At 37.0% G+C, this 22,505-nt stretch overlaps 1 protein-coding gene across 2 annotated transcripts; it reads left to right on the plus strand.

The window, feature by feature from the left end:
• The first annotated feature begins 59 nt into the window (after positions 1-59).
• LOC124160893 (acyl-coenzyme A thioesterase 9, mitochondrial-like) lies at positions 60-21,697 on the plus strand. Of its 2 annotated transcripts, XM_046537011.1 has the most exons (10): positions 60-203; positions 274-402; positions 6,435-6,526; positions 6,994-7,121; positions 7,963-8,202; positions 12,338-12,566; positions 15,153-15,373; positions 15,970-16,055; positions 19,553-19,791; positions 20,251-21,697. In XM_046537011.1, exons 2-10 carry the CDS (start codon positions 341-343, stop codon positions 20,313-20,315), a joined length of 1,362 nt encoding a protein of 453 aa, XP_046392967.1. In that variant the 5' UTR covers positions 60-203; positions 274-340; the 3' UTR covers positions 20,316-21,697. The 2 variants fall into 2 exon arrangements, with proteins under 2 accessions (XP_046392967.1, XP_046392966.1); XM_046537010.1 differs by having other exon boundaries at positions 60-402.
• Positions 21,698-22,505: the final 808 nt, after the last annotated feature.

Raw genomic sequence — 22,505 nt, forward strand, 5'->3', positions numbered from 1 at the left:
CGGAACGAGTTGCGTTGTTGTGTTGTTTCTACGTTTTTTGTTTTATTTATTTCTGTCATTTCTGTGATCACGATTGGCTGGAATCCATGCCTTTTTTAAAGTTCCGAAGGCCGTTGTTATTTTTATATAGTGCTGGTTTTTTGAAATCTTGTTAATGTTGTTTTACAACTGGCGTATTTTGGATACACCTCAATTTAGGAATTGTATGAAATTATAATTCTTTTGGCATTTTTATGGAGAATTCACTGCAATGAATTTGGGATTGACTTTCAGAGTCATTATGTCGATGACATAATTCTGATGAAATTCGCAGTCGAGTGTTTGTGAGTTGCCGTGAAACATGTCTGCCTGTATCGCGAAATTTTCAGTACGCCTTTGTGGACAGAATAATCATTTACTGAGGTTAGTATCACATTTTTGTATGCTTTCAAAACACATGGCAAATTATTTAGTGCCTGCTGCTTGGTTTCGCTTGCATGTGGGGTAAGAAAAGGTCAATCCATGTGTTTCTGTTTTACTCAAGGATTTGTTCGTGAAAAAATTATTTACTGTATTTATGGGCGTAAATCGTTGGACATTCCGTGGTTCTACTGGCATAGTAAATCTCGCTGACGTTATATTGACTTCAACCGGTTTTACCCATTGATGAAATGATCAGTTGTAGTCATAGACGAAACCCTTAGTGGGCGAAAAAGTTTTTACTTTGAATAAATACTTACTATCACTTTATATGTAGTCAGTTGTACTTATTCAGTGAGATAGAAAGTGCACTTAACGTCTCAATAATACTACCTAATTATCGGTGGGTATTTTAAACACCGGTAAATGTCCAGAAAACAACCCCCACCGATTCCACGGAAAATTTTTATCCCTTTATCGGTAAATTTTTTAATGGTCTAATCTCAATTGCGCCAGTTTGGAGAGCAGGGAAAAGGTATATAAGTGGTGTAATTGGCATGACAAATAATTCTCATCATGCGATAGCTACTTTCTTGATTTTATTCTGATTTAATAATTGATTGTGTCAGTATTTACTGATACTTGCAATACAGACTGTCCCACAGGTAGTGTGTCATTTTTGACCTCTAATTTTAGTAACTTCCCATCGAGCAATATACATGAAAATTGGCCTACTTTGTGGAAAGGACCTTTTTGCTAAGTGTTGGCAAAAGTTTACAATTTTGACCCTTTGACGTCACAATTTGGGTCCAAGCCAAAAATTTGAATTTGCGTAATGGGGTTTCAATGTAAAAAAATTCGAGATGGAAAAAGTCTGAATATCATTGACCTAGATGCCCATTCTTAGGTTCTCGGACACGAGAAAACCGAAAATAACACTATTATTTACAAAAATTCAACCGTTGACCCAGTTAGGTGACAGTCAAGGTCATAAGGGTGGCAAATTGACACCTTTTTTGGTATGCTATGCTTTTTGCCACCCTTATGACCTTGACTGTGACCTAATTGGGTCAACGGTTGAATATTTGTAAATAAAAGTATTATGTTCGGTTTTCTCATGTCCGAAAACCTAAGAATTGACATCTTGGTCAATGAAATTCAGACTTTTTTCTTTAGGACCTTTCCCCATAAGTATGCCAATTCTAATGAGTATTGCTCGATGGGAAGTTACTAACCTCAGAGGTCAAAAATTACACATGGCCTGTGGGACAGTCTGTACATGTAGGGTATAATTGTAAGTTGAAAATCGAACTGGTTTTGCACTATTTTTAGCACAGTGAACAAATAATTTTTATTTAGTTTGCATTCTGCATTTTTAGGTGTTATTTCTATAGTAACTGTATGAGTCGTCATGCTTTTGTTGCTCACCTAACACTGCACATGTGATCATCTTGATCAAATATTGTTCAGTCGTCATTTCTACTCTTATAAAGGATTGATTAGGAAATTCAAATTCCTTGTATGCAGAGGTGCACGATATCGAGGTTACTTGTTCCTTTTCATTGAAATAATTGCACCGTCCATTTATTGTAGTTTAAGTGATTCGGTGTGAGAGGAAATGACCTCGAAAAACTCACAATGTCATGGTTTTTTATACATGACAGGCTCTATGGATTAATGCTCTTCCTTTCATCTCTAACTTTACCCGATCATTGGATTCCTCTGCACTATTATTCTCTTCCATTTTTTTCATAGTTGACTGCTTGATTGACTGTATCTCATCATCATCACCTATCAGTGCTGTTGCTACTAAAGTTAGAGGTTTTGAAACTTCCTGCAAATTTATTCACTGATGCTTTGGATAGAGATGGCTAAAAATTATATTAATCGATTAATCATTAATCATGTGATTAATCATAAAAGTGCTCCAAGTTATTTGATAATCAATTAATGGTTATTTGTAGATGATATAATTAAGTTAGCATGTTTTTTAATTTAAAAACAATAAAAAACTTAGATATTGTTACAAGCAATAACAATGTAAGTTACATGAAATTATTTATATTACTGCTAGGTATGAAAAATATATGCGTTCTTTATTTTGGCTCATTTGAAACTCCACATTTAAAACTCCACCCCCAACCCAAGAGTTCAGAAACAATATTTTTGACTGCGTTTTTGTGGTCAGTCTTTTTCTTTTTTCATTGGCCGTCGCTCTAGCCTTTCAGAACAATTGTTCAGCTGGTATGGAAGTGCCTATAAGGAGGCAGTAAGGTCATAAAGCCTGGAATAAATGAACTTCATTTCTTCCCATGCTTCACCTTTATATTGCTTCAGTCCTATAACTGAGGTATTGCTGTCCAACTATGTATTTCTTTTTGTGAACGAGATCCTTGTGTGTTCATTCATCCCGATTCTTGATTATTTCGATTAATTGTATCAAATTTGATTAATCATTCAATTAATTGGTTGCATATTATCATATCATTAATTGAAAGAGAAAAATTGATTATTTCCACCAAACGATGAATCATTGCCATCCCTAGCTTTGGCTGTCCTCAAATTGGTTACTTCTCATGATTTCCTCTGTAGTTAGTGATTTAACCCTCTTCAAAGCAAAGCTCATCAATCCATCGGCCTTGAAATTTTCACGGAAAGGCATTATCTGCCGAATTAGGCCCTAGTTTACTAATTTACATGGTTTGCTCAGTGCATTATATTGACATTTAGATACATTAGTTTACTGTGTATAAAATATGAAGTAAACATTGTGTCATCACCTTGTAATAAAAACAGTGGCATAACTATGGGCGTAGATCCCCCCCAAAGCCTCAGAGAAATAAAAAAGATCTATTGTTTAGTTTTGAAATTTAATTGCATTTGCTTAAAGTTAAATTTTTGGTGCCAAAATGACGTAAAATTTATATCCAGGCATGTCATTTTTCAAAATATTTTTTCGGACCTCCACCATCCCGCAGGTAGCGAGTGTTGGTCGCCACTCCAGGCCAATATTTTTTGTTTTCAAACTAATATATTTTGTTTTTCACGGAATCAGTTATTAATTGTTAGGTGTTGGCCTGAACTATTTTTCAAGCTATAGTCGTGGCTTTAAGCCTTTGTTGTAACTGTTGCAAGAAAAGAAAAGTGCCTGTTACATAGAGGACAAGCCGGGTCAACCACTTGTTTGGCTCATGGTGTGAAAAATGGTATTTTAGCTCAGTTAGAATTCTCATAATTCCGTGCTATTTTTTCATATACCTTAAAAAGCATGCTTCAAGTACACATGTTTAACATTACCAACAAAATATTTTTAACTGAGTTACAATTTTTTTACCTTTTGTTACATATAGAACAATGGTGTTAACTACATCAGTGAATGACACCGTACACTTCAGGTTAAAAATTATTTAAAATAAGCAGAATTAATATGGTCAAAAAACATAAAATGAACACAAAAGCATTTATCAATAAAGGTTGTTAAGCTAATTACAGTTGAAGAAAAGAGTGTGCTTATCGCATTATTCTCTCGATCATTTACAACTTAGCTTAGCTTAATTAGTATTCAAAATATAGGTATCAAAATATTATACAATAACTAAGATGTTTTCACCATGCTATTAATAAAAAGAACAATGAGAAATTTTTCAGAGTTCATATTGTAACATCTTTAAGGTTAAATTTATATAGTCTATTGTTGTTCACCATTGTAGGAAGAGAAATAACTTGAATCACCTCTGTCTCTTTATGTTACGCAAAACAATCAGGTGGAATTGTCCATTTTTGGCCCACGAGGAAATGTGAGTATCATGACTGTAACTTCCAATTGCTTCTCCTAGACAATTTCTGTGATTTCTCCTCAAAACAAATCACCATCATATTGCACTAGAAGCCAATGACCTCTAAGTAGGGTAGACAAAGGAAACGAAAGACATTTATTGCGATTGATATCTGGTGATTTTTCCGGGTATTCTTCAGCGTTTATCCATTTTGTAGGACAATATTTCGCCAACGTTCCAGTTGGCTTCCTCAGGTCCACTGAAGTGTTGATGCAGAAAGTTGTTCATCTTATATACACCCCTTTTGTTTGCCGCCTTTTTTGTGGAGGTGTGCCCTGATTGGTCAGGATCTTTGAAGACCCTTTTCCACGCGCTGGTGAGATTGTAGCCGTCTTCACGGTTGAAGTTCTTTGTCGTTTTGGCGATTTCAATTGCCTCCCTGATTATTCTCGGGTAGTAGTGGCCTTCTTTGTTCAGAAGAGAGGCGTTGTCAAAGTCAATATTATGTGTCGGTCCACTCTATTGGTGTTCCGCCACCGCTGATTGGGTGAAATGTCTATTTTTTACTGCCCTTCTGTGCTCTTGGACTCGGCATTTCAGTGCTCGTGATGTTTGGCCGATGTAGGACTCACCGCAGCTGCATTTAATCTGTGGAGGAGTATGCTCGGCAGCAAGCAGTCTGCATCGTAGCGGTGTTCATAGCCTCGCACCCAGGTAGCCTCACACAGCAGCAGCCAGACGTCACATGGGCTTTTCCCAATATTCATACTTAGCCGTCACATTTTCGCATGCTTGAAAATTTTCACTTTTCATTTAATCGCAAAAAATAGATTTCATTATTTAAAAATCTAAAAGCATGAAATACATACCCCAGGAGTAAAAATCTATCGATTTAGACTATATAAACAAATGGAAACCACCCTAATGAGGGGAGTGTTGATTTTAATCAAGGCGATTTTTCTCTATCTGCTCAATTTTTTTCATTTGTAATGATAAAAATGAGTGAAAAATGTAAGACTGAGAAGGCAGTGTAAATAAGCAAAGGTCACATTAACTTAACACTATCAAGCAAAAGTTGAAAATAATTACACGTACCGAAAGTTGGGAATCATTTGCTGCTATCAGATGTTCTTTGCAAGTAAGCCGTTCAACAGTGTGCTCGATTGTGAAGAAGAAAGACAAAATTAGAGACCATGTAAGAAATGCAGGGTAAATTTTGTCGACCATTGTCAGTAAATGGCGAGGTGTAGTGATGGTGGAAAAATTGCTGACAGTTTGGATTGAAGATCAGCATCAAAAAAATATTCCTCCTAGTCTTGAAGTTATTCAAGCAAAGGCTCACAGTCTGTCTAGAGATTGGGAGCAACAATTGAGAGAAGAAGATGCCGATACACCCGAATTTCAGGCTAGCAAAGGCTGGTTCGACCGCTTCAGGAAAAGGGCGTGTTTGCAATATGAAAAACTCATAGGTGAATCTGCTAGTATTAATAAAGTAGCTGCAATAGAAATTATCAATTTTTTCCAAAATTATCGAAGAAGAAAATTATTCTGCTCATCAAATATTTAATTATGGAAAAATTTATGTATGGAAATTATTATTTTAGTTCAGAACTGGAACTTCACTATGAAAAAATATTTGACTTAGCCGGGATTTTTTCATGGAGAACTTCATCCGTTGGTGTATTTAACTTGCACTCTTGCGCGTGACTGCGTACAAAGTCACTTGTTCCTGCAGCGCTTTGAAATTCGTCGTCGCAGACCAGCGACAAAATAAGGGTTTTTCACTTCAACAGTGGCTTAGTAAGCACGACCCTCACCACATGTGCTACAGCTTGGACTTGTGATATCAACACTTATTTGGTATAACTCAGCCAGAAGTTGGAACTTATTGTGGTTTCATCTTGTAAGACCCGACATCATCTTGCTGGACAAAATATTTGATTTAAATTACTTTGTTGCTCTGTAGTTTTTAACTCCAGGATTAAATCGAACAAAAACTCCAGCTAAGAGTCAGAAGGGTATAAATTAAAGTTTATTGGTTGCCAGTTAAGGTCAGCACACAAAAAAAGCACATCATTAATGAGTTGAATGGAAGAAGCTTTGTTTTTGATACTGTCATCCCCACATAGCTGTGTGTAAAAAATGGAAATTTAACTATTGAATTGAAACATTTTAATGTGTCAGAATATTTTAATGCTCTTTTGAGATAGGTATTGACTCTTACCAGGACCATCTATCTAAACGAAGCATACTTTGCAGGAGAGCATATGGGTGGCAATGGAATCGAGGAAACATATTATCGAGGAGCCTTGGGGTGCAGAGTCAAGAAAAGTGCTGTACTGTTCAAGAAGGTTAGTTATGGAATCATTTTAGATGCCCCTTTGGGAGTTACAATTCCAGCATGATACCCTAAATGATGCTCAGGGATTTCTATGTCCACTGAGCTGGAGCACCCTTCTATCATGGGATTCATAGCTCCTATATCATATTATGTGTATGTATTTCTGTTCTTTCTTGACCCATTCCTTATCTGGAATGATTGTTATATTATTAAGTGTGGAGTATCCATTTTTTAGTGGCTGAATACATTAAATATAGTTGGAAACTGTCATTGTATTTCAGTATTGTTTTACGATATTTTTGCTGCACATAGCATCACTTAAAAAGCCTAGTCAGCTGACACACATGATGTGACTCTTTCAATTTTGAATTTGTGTATTTTTAACATATCTCAACATATTAGCCAATGCCTATTTTATCATCATTGATTGGTAGCAAATTTACTAACTTATCTTTTAACCTATTTACTTCTTTTCAGTGCGTTTAAAGCTTCTGAAACACATGGGTCTTGAGCATCAAGGGTATCAGCGGTTTAAGTACTCTAGAGATCATCTTTTGGAACTTTTACCGAAGTCAAAGAAAGAATTACCTCCCAGGACAATGCAGGTAAGAGTCTTATTCTCTCTTTTGTATGATGAATAGAAAAAAATGCCTCTTACTTTATGATAAAATATGAATAATATAATTATTATTACAACAATAATTGACAAAATATGGGCACCAAAATAATGTAGAATTGTTTTTGAGAGGATGTGAAGTGGCATGTTGAGGCAGAATGTTACCTAATTTTTCATTTATATTTTAGCACAAAATCGACATGAAAATTAGTCAATCCTTTTTGGTGCATACCTTGTTGACCAAAGTGGTGTCTTATTTACCATGCGGTGATCAATCAGAATTTTCTTTATGATCTTGCTTTTTAATCACATTCAAGATTTTGCTCTCATTGCGCTGCATGGTATATGTTAAGGGAAAATTTTAGTTTTCATGGCTTAACAACTATTATTTGAAGAAAAATGGGAGTTGTCATGTTTTGAGGTGTGTTTTTGGCAAAATTTTGGCAAGTTTAAAATGCACGCAAGCCACAAAAAATTAATTTGGAAAACATACTTGGGGTACTGTGTTTGAGGTGAATATAGACCCATACTGATATTTTTGTTCAAAATCAGAGGACTTAGGGTCAAAGTTTGTTGAATTAAGATGGAATGATCAATATGGGAATTTCAAGATGAAATAATATTACTTGTCATGAAAATAGATAGCATTCCTTATCGTTGGTAATTATAGTATAGACAGGAAAACTATGCTTCGACTGTTCATAGCAACTATTATCGATTGGTTGATTTCATAGTGTTCATTTTATTCATTTAAATTACTTGGGAATAAAGGTGCCAAAATTTTGGGATTCTATTTAGATATTAAATCTATTACCTTCTTTGCTTTTCAGGATAGCTTTGATTCAGCTATCATACCATTGGGCAAGGATTTAGCTCTTCAAGAACGATATGTATCTTTCCTGGGCCATGTTCGCACAGGAAGGCTAATGGAAGACCTTGACATATTTGCAGTTTGGTTAACTCATAAGCATTTAAAACTTCCAAAAGAGCTTGCCGCAGATCAGCCAACTCCGTATGTCATTGTGACTGTCCTTGTGGATCAAATTGACTTCACGGATTTGACTCCCACTGTAAGTATCCTTAACTGTGTTTTAAGTTTTATTCTTATGTCATATTTCTAATTTACATTGTAAAATTGATTTACTTATTTACTATAGTTGAGTAGCCAAATTTTTTAGTACAGTGGAACCCCGATTTATCGTTCCCGCATTCATCGTTTTCCCGCATTCATCGTTCGCCGCTCCTGGTCCCAAATTAAGTTCCATAAAGACAATGTAATTTTTTCCCGCATCTATCGTTCCCCGAAGTATCGTTTTCCCGCATTTATCGTTTGAAGATCGCGTGTTATTTATGGCTAATCACAACAGACACAGTTTGAATCTTCCCCAGGAGATTGAAATGCGATAGGGAGAAGCCGAGTGCCGTGGGATAGTTACATAAGCGCATTTCCCAAGATCCGGTATCCCCCCCCCCCCCCCCCCCCCCCCCCCCCCCCCGGTTGAAGCTTTCTTCTTCTCCGAAAAAAAAAAGGTCCCAGCTCGAGCAGGGATCGTATTACGACAACCTTAGCTTCGAAAGAAAATATCAAGTTACTCGAGAACAAAAGAAACCTTTTTCACGCCTCCCCCTCTCTCGACCGCTATTTTTTTTTTAGCCGACTCGCTTTAAAGGTGGAGGTCAACTGCTGCATGAATCACCTATTAGCCCAAAAGGTATCTAAAAATGAATTTCGGCAATTGGTATTATACTTTTATTATATTGAGATATTAGTGATGTGCACGTAATTCAGTAAAGATTGATACCAAACACGACGTATTTCTAACGTTATTTAAGCATTTTAAGCAAGGAAATAGTTGGAATAATACGATGGTGATTTCTGGCGAATACCGATATCCTCGCAGCTGATAGTGAGCTTCACGGAAGTTGATGCGATTTTTTTCTAAAACAATTACGAGTCTGGTTACAATTTACGAGTTATGCTACAAGTTTCACTTGTCTGAGTTGCTAACGAAGCGATGTCTTCTCAGGATATTTTGTTTCTCTCGACTAGCAATCTGAATTCATCTACTCATCTAGAGCTACGCTACTTATTGTTAGAAATGAGTGGGTAAGTTGCCTTCTCTATAGGATAAAAAATTTCATTGCGCAGTCATATGGTCATGCTTCACCCTCTGCAGTAAGCTCTGCCTACGCCGTACGCGATAGCATTAGTGCCGAACTTCACCTCGTACGAGTGGTTCCGTACTTTCCGGGGTGGGTTGACTTAAAACTAGCGAGTGTTTTCCATGTGGGTTCAATGGAGTCCGGTTTCATTTTTATTAGTTTTATTCTTATTCGTCTTCGGACCATGGCCCTTCCGAAGACACAAGTGAGAACTTTAAAAGATGGACTCAAAATAATTGATGATGAAGAAAAGAATCCGGGCTAGAATGCGTGAATATTGCAGAACGCCTCGGTATGTCCGGTAGCACATCACGGCAGGGGTGGGGGTAGAGCGAGATCCCAGGTGAAAACAAGAAGTGGGATGAAGCCGAGAATCAGGTGGGCGTGCCGCTGACGATTAACGCCACATAGCCTCAATCATATTAAAAATTTCATTGCTAGAAAGGAACATTTCCAATAATAAACTATTTTTGGCCTTCTTGATCCATCTCATAACCAATCACTGCGACGGCGAAATCAGTTGTTTGAGGCATAACACGCACATTTCTCGCGTAAATACGTGTACTTGAAATGGCATTTGATGGATAAGAATTTTTACAGTGAAATAGCAGTGAAAATTCCGAGTGGAGTTCAAAAATTTTTTAGCAAGGCGGCTTGTTCCCTTAGGATATTAGAAAGAGAGATAAGTCGAATCAACAATATGACCTAAGTGTTTCGATAAAGTAATAATATTCCTGTAATCAGCTGAAATCTCGTTTGAATCCATTAATGAATGTCATAATTCGCAAAAATCCAGCGGATCCTGGGACATAGGCAACCCGGACAACCATTCCCGCATTTATCGGTTTCCCGCATTCATCGTTCTTTTCATCCATCCCCCTGAAAAACGACAGATCGAGGTTCCACTGTAGTTGATATTCTAAAAGGAAAGTTTTTTAAAATTAACTAACTCGTTACTAACTTTAAGTTTTCTGGGATATTAGGTAACTATTACTTATATGTACCATTTCTTTTTTAAATTGCGCTATTTAAAAAAGATGTGGTATAAGTAATGGCTAATATCCAAGAAAACTTGGAAAGTTTATTGTTTTTGGGATATTGTTGACTGGCTCTCATTAGCTCATTAGAGTGGTTCTTGCTTGCTTTTGTCATCATCCGCACCATTCAAGTAGGACGAGGGTGGGCCTCGATGGCAGGAAGGAAAGCTCTGAACAATATGCAGTTAAAATTACAAATTTATTAATTTTTCAATTAGTCATGTTGCTTTTGCATTGCCATCTGATAAGTCATCTCTCCTCGTTAGTGAAGGCAAACATCACTAGAAGTGGAATTTAAGCTTTTAAATTAGCACTATAACAGTCCCTATCTTACTGTCTATGCAGCAGCATTGCTATGTCTGATAAGCGTATTCCCTGTGACCTTAATTTTACTGTAGAGGGTAAATCAAAAGATGCTCTGTTGGAGATGTTTTTTTTTTTGGTGTGCCCCACATACTCATTCGGTTTGTCACCCACATTTTGGCCATTACTGATCACATTTTCTTGGGGAAAAGTGACTAACCAGCAACAACCATGAAATGTTGAGCAACAAACTGAATTAGTACGAGGGGCACAACTGAAAAAACATAACCAACAGCTACAATGACCTGCAACAACTTCAGCCAAGAAATATATAAGATGCTCCTTAATGTTACAAGATGATTGATTTGGTAGTGATACAAAAAACATCGCTAATTAAAAAGGTCACACATTTTCAACTTGAGCTGTACAGAGTAAGTTCAGGGCCTTCACCAAGTTCACCCTTCTTGTACCAGTTCTTTTTTGTAACATTAGATTGAGTTTCATTATGTTGCCCCCCAAACTAAGCTAATTTTTAACGAAAGCCAATTGTTTTTACAAATTTTTATATCATTAGCCTTACTTTTGCTGTGTGATAAAGGAGCTGGATTAGGGTTAAACATAAAGCATCCAGCTAGATTTCTCCCAAGGCATCCCAGGGGATGTTTTTTTTTTTGGTGCTATGATAGCAGTTGTGGCAAGGTTGGTTGGGTAGTTTTTCTTCATAATGCTCTTGTGCAATCCAAAAAACTGATTCAGTTTTGTTATTAAAATACAAAATAGGCGATTAAAGCATTATTGCTTCATTTTTTCCATTTCCTCTTATGCTTCATATTTGATTAGAATATGCTTAATAATTTTTCATGTTTTATTTCAAAATTGCATTCTTTAGGTGTGTCAAGGCCCTTTTACACAGGGCACAGAATTGCGCAGGTTAAAACTGCATTCATTTCTAAAATGATGTGGAACGGCACAAATGCATGAACGAAATTAGAACAGGGGCTATTTTGCCATCTCAGGTCCATACATTCTTGCATATGTTCTAGCAATTTACCGCTTTACGCGATGCAATTTTTATCGCCTTCGTACCCACGTCAGATTGTGTAAGTACATTCCCCGTGTAAAACGGCCTTTAAACTGTGTTCCCTAGTTTATTATATTTACTGTTTTTTCCACAATTCCTGTATCTCTGATTCAGTTTTACAAAATTGCAATATTTTGTAAACCATACCATGTAACACAGAAAGACTTAAGGGTTTTCAGTATGTAATGAAATGAAGATGATTTGCAAAATTTGGTTAAAAGCACTTTCCTCAAGCCAATTTTACCAATAGTCTGTGTTTGGTTGTGAATTTCCCAGAAAAAGTCGAGCCTCGCCACCTGTTGGCGATACCACGAATTGTCGGGTTTTCGTTTTGGTTTTGTTTTTGGTTTGTCACTCCGAGAATGGGAGTGAATAGGCAGTCGTCCAGTGAACTTCGCAAGCGTATGAGCAATGAGCAACCCCAGGAGAAGGAGCCATGTCGCGCCCCCGACGGGAACAACAGCAGCGGTGAGTGGTATGCCATCGGCCTGGCTCGACTTTGATTTAAACAGTATACAGTCCACATTTATTATCACGATCGGAAGTGATCAGTCTGGTTGAATTATGAGGGAGTGACCCAATTATTATTTTAGCTTGTATTTTATGTGTACTCCTTTGCAGGCAGATCAAGATATAAGGCTATCCGGTCATGTTTCATGGGTGGGATCTTCTTCTCTGGAAACAATTGTATGGATGGATCAGCATTCTCCATCAACTGACACATGGAATCGCATGACTACTGCCACATTCCTAATGGCTGCCAGAGATTCCAACAATGAAGGTCCAGCATTGGTGAACCCATTGGTGGCAGAAACAGATGAGGAAAAGGCAATATTGGAACAGGGGGAAAGTGAGTTAGATTTTTCTCTCAATCTCATTACATGATACCTTTTTTTTATCAATCCGAGATCTGTTTATGCCATTCATTCATCATTTTATTTTTCCGATATCCCTTTCTCAAATCTACAGCTTTGATATTTTCAGGTTGGGATCTTTTCGTTGTTCTAGAGGTAACTTGTTTAACCTGTTGTGACCAAGTTCGGCAATGAATTAATTGATACTTTAATATGAATTTTATTTCTTAATAATCATTTCGAATATATTCTCAGAATTTTATGTGAGGTAAAATTTGTGCAGTGAATAATTAAATAGTCCTTTCCTTGGTGTATGTTTTTAAACGGGAGGAGAAAATTACTTTTGTTTTGGCTGATTACAGGTCATCACTTAACTGAGTCTTGAAAACCATGAAGTCTTTTTGCCCTCCTGTTATCAAAGGTATGGTTGGAAGGAAATACATATATATACCCTGTATACACAGAGTATATATCCCGGCAAATTCTTATATGTGTCACTAGTCTTGAAAATTGGTACAGTGTAACCGAAACTAGTCGGCAATAAAGTGTGTGTTTTGTAGAAAAGCAAAATAATTTCCTTCCAACCATATATATACCAACCGTATACTCACAGTATATATCCCGGCAAATTCTTATGTGTATCTTTAGTCTTGAAAATTGGTACAGTGTAACCGAAACTAGTCGGCAATAAAGTGTGTGCTTTGTAGAAAAGCAAAGTAATTTCCTTCCAACCATATAATGGAATTCTACAAAGTAAAGGCCTCTACAATTCAGTGCACTATTATCAAAGGTTTAATTATGATGTATGAAGAGAAAGCTCCTGTTTTTTCTGTCTCCCCATTAAATGAGTTGAAGAGTGGAAAATCAATATGAATCCCTAATTATGCAATAAGGTAATTATAGCTGGATGGGGATTTCTTGAATATACGTTTGACCCTTAAATGTCTTAGCTTCAATTGATTATGGAATAGAAATTGGCCAGCCATGTACTTTTCTTGCCGACAGAAGATTTCAGTAAAGTACTAGTCATCGTCTTCTGGTGGCATTCGGTATGATTGAAGCTTGTAAAAAAATGATAAGATTGTTACACTTGTTTTATATTAGCATTAGTTTTACTGTGAGAATATGCCTACGCTTAATTATTCTGCTGTTAACCAAATTGGGGCGTATGAAAAAGATGACATCCCTTATTGAATTAAGAACTATGAAGTTAAATGGTACTTCATCCATTAAACCATCATGCCTAAGCCAGGAAATAGTCTTCTTTCTGCATGAATAATCTTGGTTAAGAAGAAAGTCCCTAAAGTTTCGGAAAAACAGCAAAGGTAACCAAAAGCTTTAATTGCTTAAATTTATGTCGTCTGCTACTGTGTCATATTCTGGGAAATACAACAGACCTCGGTATTCAGATTAATTTTAAAAAGTGAAAGGGGAGTTAAAGTAGACTGGCAGAATTACTTTAACAATTCGCTTTGTGTCATGGTTGTTTCAAAAGGATTTCTGAAGAATTACAGAAACAGAATAATCATTATGATAGCTTTGAGCATACTTGAACATACTTACTGAGTTCTTGCAATAATTCCTTCAAAATTGGTGGATTGCTAACTGAAAGTTACAGATATACAGTGAAACCTCGACATAACGACACCCCACGGTGCACTAATACACACTCGCTATAGCGAATTGTCGCTTTACCGGAGGTGGAGCAAATAATAGCCAATATACCTGTTGCGAACAGATATACAGGAACAGGAGTGGTGCGGCGACAGATAAACATCTATCCGATAAACGTAAGCATAAATCCAGAAGAAAGGCGATGTTTTTTTGCATCACTAAATTTCCTTACTCAAATAACGACCAACTATTCAAACAATTTATAAGCGCCGCACTGAATAAAAATCATACAAAGCATTGTTTTGTCATCATTATATTTATCAAACGACAGTTTACCACATAAATTTGAGACTGAGCACTCCATTAACTTCATTTCTAACAGATCGCTAGCAATTACAGAGGTTAAGGAGTCTTCATGAAAGTCTTCCGGCGGTGAAACCCTCGCTATGGCGAGAGCCAACACCGAAAGGGTCTCGTAAAAACGAATTTTTTTAACACGCTTATTATAGGGTCAATCGACGGCGCATCGTCTATCTCTCGTAATAGCGGGGGTGTCGCTATAGCCCGTACTCGCTTTAACGAGGTTCCACTGTACTTGACTCCGGTTTCCAAGTTTCAACAAAATTACATCTAAGCAATTAACAATGAGTACCTTTTTGAACCATCTAATATCAAATAATTATGTCTGCCATGCTATTAATTAAACCTAAATGCTGATGTTCAGGTTGCCTAATTAGTCACTTACACTCAGCTATAGTCACCCACTGACTTTTTTCCTGGAGATTTTGGCAAAAAAATTTGGGGGTACATATATTCAGAGAAATATGCTTTGTGAGTGGGTGGCCTTTGGGCATTAATCACAACTGTGCAAAAACCTAGGTACATCACTGCCATGAAGTGAAATGAATTTTTTTATTACCAATTGAGATTCCTACAAATTTCTGAATGTTCATTATTTTTTCATGCAGAAAAGAAACAACGCCGTCTGAAGCTTCAAAGTACTTCTTTGTACCGTACTTTGCCCAGTGTGTCGGAGCAGCGTGCCATTCATGATATTTTCCTGAAAACTCTTGAAACACCGGGAGGAGGCAGGTCTGGCATACCTACGTTCAAAAGCTCTTCTGAAATCCCCAACTCTGTGACAATGAGCAGTGCTACAATGTCAAGCATTGTTTTTTGTCACCCAGAGGTAATAATTCATTTCATCCCTGGACCTATCATGGGTTGGCTTCTTTTTTGTAACTACCTAGAAAATGGGTTAACAATTGTGCCTTGTGCAATATTTTCTAAATATGTTTTAGAATACAATAGAGAGTCATGTGTTCCCTTTTTTGAAAAGTTCACATTTTGCCATGAAGTTTTTGGAATCAAGTTTATTGACATTTTGGTCATCATTGGTATTGGCGGGCATTAATTTTCATAATTTTATTATATGATGTTGATGAGAGCATATGATGCAAGGGAAACATAAAGTAAAATTAATTGGCCAGAGCTGTGCCAAGAGATAATGGAGTCAGGTGGAGTAGTAAGTAAATAGATTGGCTTTTTTTGAGATTTTGTACTTTTCATCTCTCAATGAGTTTTCAGAGGCTTGAAATTAAATATATTCGGGTGATTAACAAGAAGGAGTGGATTATTTTTTATTTGCTATTTCTTGAAGCCTCAATTTCATCTTGGAATTATAGGAAATATTTATTTGACTGAAACACTGATAGTTCGTTTTAATGAACTCATGTTCTTGTTTATTCAAGTTAATTTAGTTGATTGTCATCTCTGACTTTTTAGGATCGTAACATGCACAACAAGGTCTTTGGTGGCTTTCTAATGAGGCAAGCTCTTGAACTGGGATGGACTGCAGGTTATATGTATAGGTAAGTATGCACACAGTGGACTTGTAATGATATTATGGCTATTATCTTCTGGTATTTATAAAAGTCTTATGAATAATGATGAATTCAGAAAACTAATTCAATTTAGTTCAACAAACTGTATTTGACTCCACATGACTGCTGGAGAGTGAAACAGTAAACTCTCGTTATTACGAAGTTCACGGGTCCGAAAAACAGGAAGTTCGTCACGACGATCTTCATTAAGAGTTTCTTTTAGGAATCAAAAAGGAAAGGAAAAAACATACTTTGCCAAAAATATTTGTTTCTTCTACCTCCCGTACTTATAGTCAAGCTGCGGAATAGCTTCAGATTCATGTGCATGGTATACAAGATCAAATTATGAACAAATATAGTACAGTGGAACCTCGATTTATCGTTTTTCAGGGGGATGGATGAAAAAAACGATGAATGCGGGAAAACGATCAATGCGGGAATGGTTGTCCGGGTTGCCTATGCCCCAGGAAACGCTGGATTTTTGCGAATTATGACATTCATTAATGGATTCAAAAAAGATTTTAGCTGATTATCGGAATATTATTCCTTTATCGAAACGCTTAGGTCATATTGTTGATTCGGATTATATCTCTTTCAAAAATCCTGAAGGAACACGCCGCCTTGCTAAAAAAATGTTTCACTCCACTCGTTTCACTGCTATTATGCATTTCTGTTCGACGTAAAAATTCTTATCCATCAAATGCCATTTCAAGTACACGTATTTACGAGAGAAATGTGCGTGTTATGCCTCAAACAACTGATTTTGCCGTCGCAGTGATTGGCTATAGGATGTATCAAGAAGGCCAAAAATAGTTTATTATTTGAAATGTTCCTTTCTTGCAATTAAATGTTTAATATGATTGAGGCAATGTGGCGTTAATCGTCAGCGGCACGCCCACCTGATCCTCGGCTTCATCCCACTTCTTGTTTTCACCAGGGATCTCGCTCTACCCCCACCCCTGCCGTGATGTGCTACCGGACATACCGAGGCGTTCTGCAATATTCACGCATTCTAGCCCGGATTCTTTTCTTCATCATCAATTATTTTGAGTCCATCTTTTAAAGTTCTCACTTGTGTCTTCGGAAGGGCCATGGTCCGCAGACGAATAAGAATAAAACTAATAAAAATGAAACCGGACTCTATTGAACCCACACGGAAAATACTCGCCGGTTTTAAGCCAACCCATCCTGGAAAGTACGGAACCACTCGTTCGAGGTGAAGTTCGGCACTAATGCTATCGCGTACGGCGTAAGCAGAGCTTACTGCAGATGGTGAAGCATGACCGTAAGGCTGCGCAAATTTTTTTATTCTATGGAGAAGGCAACTTACCCACTCATTTCTAACAATAAGTAGCGTAGCTCTGGATGAGCAAATGAATTCAGATTGCTAGTAGGGAGAAACAAAATATCCTGAGAAGACATCGCTTCGTTAGCACCTCAGACAAGTGAGACTTGTAGCATAACTCGTTTATTGTAACCAGACGCCCTGTTTTCGAAAAAAATCCGCATCAACTGCCATGAAGCTCACTATCAGCTGCGAGGATATCGATATTCGACAGAAATCACCATCTTATTATACCAACTATTTCCTTGCTTAAAATGGTTAAATAACGTTAGAAATACGTCGTGTTTGGTATCATTCTTTTTTTAATTACGTGCACATCACTAATATCTCAATATAATAGAAGTAAAATACCAATTGCCGAAATTCATTTTTACACACCTTTTCGCCTAATAGGTGATTCATGCAGCAGTTGACATCCAGAGGTGGGGATCCTTGAAGCGAGTCAGCTAAAAAAAAGTCAGCCGTCGAGAAAGGGGGAAGCGTGAAAAAGGTTTCTTTTGTTCTCGAGTAACTTGATACTTTCTTTCGAAGCTAAGGTCTTCGTAATACGATCCCTGCTCGAGCTGGGACCTTTTTTTTTATTTCGGAGAAGAGGAAAGCTTCAGCCTGGGAGAGGCGAGTGCTGAATGGAGGGGGATACCGGATCTTGGGAAATGCGATAATGTGACTCAGCTTCCCCACGGCACTCAGCTTCTCCCTATCGTATTTCAATCTCCAGGGGAAGATTCAAACTATGTGTCTGTCGTTATTAGCCATAAATAACACGTTGTAAACACTTCGTCTCATTTTCGTCAAACGATAAATGCGGGAAAATTATACGACGGGACCGCGATCTTCAAACGATAAATGCGGGAAAACGATACTTCGGGGAACGATATATGCGGGAAAAAATTACATTGTCTTTATGGAACTTAATTTGGGACCAGGAGCGGCGAACGATGAATGCGGGAAAACGATGAATGCGGGAACGATAAATCGGGGTTACACTGTATATAATACCTCAGTATGCGAACAAGATGCATTCCTACACCTTGTTCCAAAGTTGATAAACCTATGCAAGGCATCGATAAGTGTGGTTATCCTGCAGAATACAAAAACTGCATTACAATTTTGCATTAACTCACGATTGTGATGAACTGATTTAGCTGTACGTGTAACGCAGCTGTAGCTGGAAAAATGTTGCTGTCTGCGGTAAGAAAGAACAGGCAAAACGCTGGAAAGTTCCTGACTTCACAACGGATTAATTGATACTTTGTTCACTCTGTGTCCAATGTGCAACACTGTACGCCACACTGCACATCGCATCTGCCAACTCCATAAGTGCCAAATTAGAAATTTTGGGCACGCTTGAATTTTTCAAATGTTGGTATCTCAGAAATTCAAATGTTCGTCAGAAGAGGACTTGTCATATGGCCATATTACAATCAGAAATGAGTGGGTCGCCATGATCCCACAGGAATGAAGCTTATTGTATGATGTCCCGTGGATACTGAAGTATCTCCTACTGAAGAAAGAACCAAAATTGAGGCTCTTGAGCACAGTGCACGAGGAGAACTTAAACGTAGCGCAATGATTATGATGTAGTGCAGTATATATCCCCTTAAATGCCATTGCTAACACGTGGAACATAATAATAAAGTTCATTTTATAACTGGCTGGTCTGGGACTGAGGTTCGTAGTTTCGTAATAACAGAACTTTTGTTGTGAAGTTTCATTTACTTTAGATTTGATTTTTGTCGGGACCAATAATTTACTTGGTAAAAACGAGAACTTCATAATAACGTTGTTCATATTAACGAGTGTCCACTTTTGTACGGGTGTTTATAAAAGTCCATCAGTCCTGTTCAGTTTTGTCTCTGGTGGTCAAATGATAAATTCAGAATATTAATTCAGTTTAGGTCTACAAAATTTATTTTGACCCTACATGACTGCTGAAAAGTGGTAACGTTTTATTTTAATAGGGCTAGTTAGAAGACTAAAATGAATCAAGTGTTAGGTTGTCATTTTGGTTAATATTTCCCAAATACTCAATTTGAACGAGTAGTAATTATTTAAATCGTATGGTATAGTGATGAAATTTTTGTATGAAATCAATTTTTCTTTTTCTATTCTCTCTTATGCCATGTATTTTATTCTGCAGCAAGTACCGCCCGAAGCTCTGCCACATAAGCAACATAGGCTTCCACGCACCAGTAGATGTGGGCTCTCTCCTTGGACTCAGTGCTTATGTTTGTTACACTGAGCAAAACTACATGCAAATATCAGTGTATGCTGAAGTGTTTGATCCACGTTCAGGAACAAATGTCACTACCAATGATTTTCACTACACATTCTCCATCCCTGAAGAGTTGCCAGCAATAATTCCCAAGTCTTATCAAGGTAGGTACTTGCAAGCAGCTTAGTTAGCATGACGATAATCTCTTAATCATATTAGCCGTGGATGAGTGTGGTGATATTATGGGTACTTGATGTCTTAGCTGCTAATTGAAGAGTAGAGTAAAGGGTAATCTGTGATATCAGCCTTAAAAAACTTTATTGACTTTTATCGATACCACCAATGCATAAATGCTCAACAATCGCCCACTGAATCAAATCCGCTCATCTAGTACTATAAGGGCTATCTAGATTAGCGGATTTGAATTGGTAGACGATTATTGAGCATTTATGCAGTGGAGGTGTTGGTATATTTCTGTTGGAAAATTGAATTTGAGAAACAAATTTTGAATTCTATTCCTATCTGAAAACAGCATTGTGCTGAAATGATGTGAATTAGTTGTCTATGTCTTCTGCCTATATTTTCATGATCCTTATTGTAAACATTTTATTCTTTTCTTGTAGAGTGCATGATGTACCTGGATGGCAGGAGACGATTTCAACATGTCATGGGATTGAAGAAGGATTGAACGAAAATCAACTCATGATCATACTCCTGCTTTGGAAGCATGTCTCGGTTAATCCCCTCTTCCTTTCCTATTTATCCTTTGGCTGTGGTGCTTCCAATCCTCATTCCATACAACCTCATAAGATAAGTAAATTTGTAAATCATCTGTCCATACACTTTATTGTATGTCTCCCTTAGAGTGGGCTGAAGTATTTAGTTTTTGACTCCTGGAGTCATGTACTTAACATTAATGTCATGCTACTAAGCAAATGTGTGTTGAAGTGCCTTTTAATTTATTTGATGAAAGAGTTCTTGAATCAGTATGGCTTCAAAAGCATACATGGTGTGAGAATTGGGTTTTAAACTCACTTTTTTAATGGGTGCTAATCTAAAATTTACCCAACTACTTACGTCGTGATAGTTAATTTCATCAACCAACCAAGGCTTAAAGCTGATGGCCATGCTATTTATTTTTGTTGGATTTTTAAAAGATTAATGTGAATAATTAAAATTATAGCTCTTCTTTTGCATATTTATATCATGTTGAAAATATTGAGTGGAACTGTTTTTGCAGTGGTTGTTATACTATGTACAAGTTAATGTTTGTAGTTTGAATAATTTTACCAAACATTTTGCTTCAACTCTAAACCATGTGCTTCAGGGTTCTGTTTTATTATTGATGAAATACTTTACCATTATATTTGCATGATGGTATTTTGTATATTGCTTGCATGGAATGCTAAGTTACTTTTCGAGGTATGTTATTTTTGATTGGTAATGAAAGAGCTTAACCATAGTATTCTCTCCAGGATATTTTAAAGTGTGTTGGTTATGGTATTTCTGTTTATGGAATCTGTTTGATGATAATGTTAAATGATTCTAGTACCAAAGGGAGTTGCTCTCTGTCTCTGTATATCACTTAATTCAGGGAGGTCTGGTTAGTGTTGGCGTGTAATATTAATGATGAATTCATTGGCTTTTTTGGATGTTTGCTGCAATGAAATGCCAATTTTTCAGCTAAATGTTGTAGGTGCTACTTAATATATTGTAATGAATCCAATGCTCTAGTCTTTTAGCTACACAGGTGGTTAGGTTAAGGACCCTATTCAGGTTACATGTATGCAATGCAAATAACCCATGGTCATTGAATCTTCTTTTCCTTTCTTGAATTTATTTATCTTGGGAATACTCAAAAAATAGTCTTCAGTATTAAGTTCCGTACCATCCCTGGTGTTTCTTGCCATTGTTCTGTGATGTGATTCAAACAACTGCATTGATTACCATGCAGTTATTTAAATAATTATCCTTTTATAAATATTTCTTGTGCAATAAATGTATTATCTCGTTTTATATGTTAAATGAGTAGACTTCATGCAGAGAAATTAATACAGGTTTTTGCTACTACAGTGGATTTTTTATTGCTTGAGTTGCGTGGTAGTGGGAAAAATTCAGTGGTGTTCACCATTTTAACCATCAAAATTGCAACAATGGGTTGTATTCTTGTAGAATAGCCAGAGATCATACAACAAATAAAATAACAATATTATTCATCTTCATGAAAGCAGTTCACCTAATTTTAAAGGGGGAAAACCATGACTCATTGGTATTAAGTTGTCCACAACTCATTGTAGGTGAGCCCTGCTCTACTCATGGGCGTACCCAGGATCAAAACTAAGGAGGGGGTGGGGGGCAAGCCTTGGTTGTTCAAGTTATAGGTGAATTTAAGCTTGGAGAAGATGAATGAAACCAACATTTTAAGGAAACTGTCACAGCTCTTTATTAGTTTTAAAAATTATTTGCTTGAAAAAATATTATTTTCCTTAAAGACATTGCTATTTTTTCTTCTGGGGGAGCAGCTCCCCCTTCCTGCCCCTCGCTGGGTATGCCCATGGTCCTACTCATGGGAAATGCATTGCCTTATCTTAGACGGTATCCATGAGCAAACAGCTTTCTCAGGGTAATCAGTAAAGGAAGGGTGAACCAAAGTAGTCGTTTTTTTATGATGCAGTCAAGGCCATTTTTACCTATCTGCAGGGAGGATCAAGGGATTAACCTCCCTAAAGTTTAGTGAGATACATTCTTAAGTGTATTTCCTCCTTACAAACCTGAAATTGCAAATCCTCTCCAAAATTTTCTGGCCGTGGCCGTGTATGCATGGTGAGCAGCTAAACCTCAAATCTTGCATCTGCAAGTTGCCACTGGCCTTGCAAAT

The sequence above is a fragment of the Ischnura elegans genome, chromosome 6 (assembly GCF_921293095.1).
Source record: "Ischnura elegans chromosome 6, ioIscEleg1.1, whole genome shotgun sequence".
Classification (NCBI taxonomy): domain Eukaryota; kingdom Metazoa; phylum Arthropoda; class Insecta; order Odonata; family Coenagrionidae; genus Ischnura; species Ischnura elegans.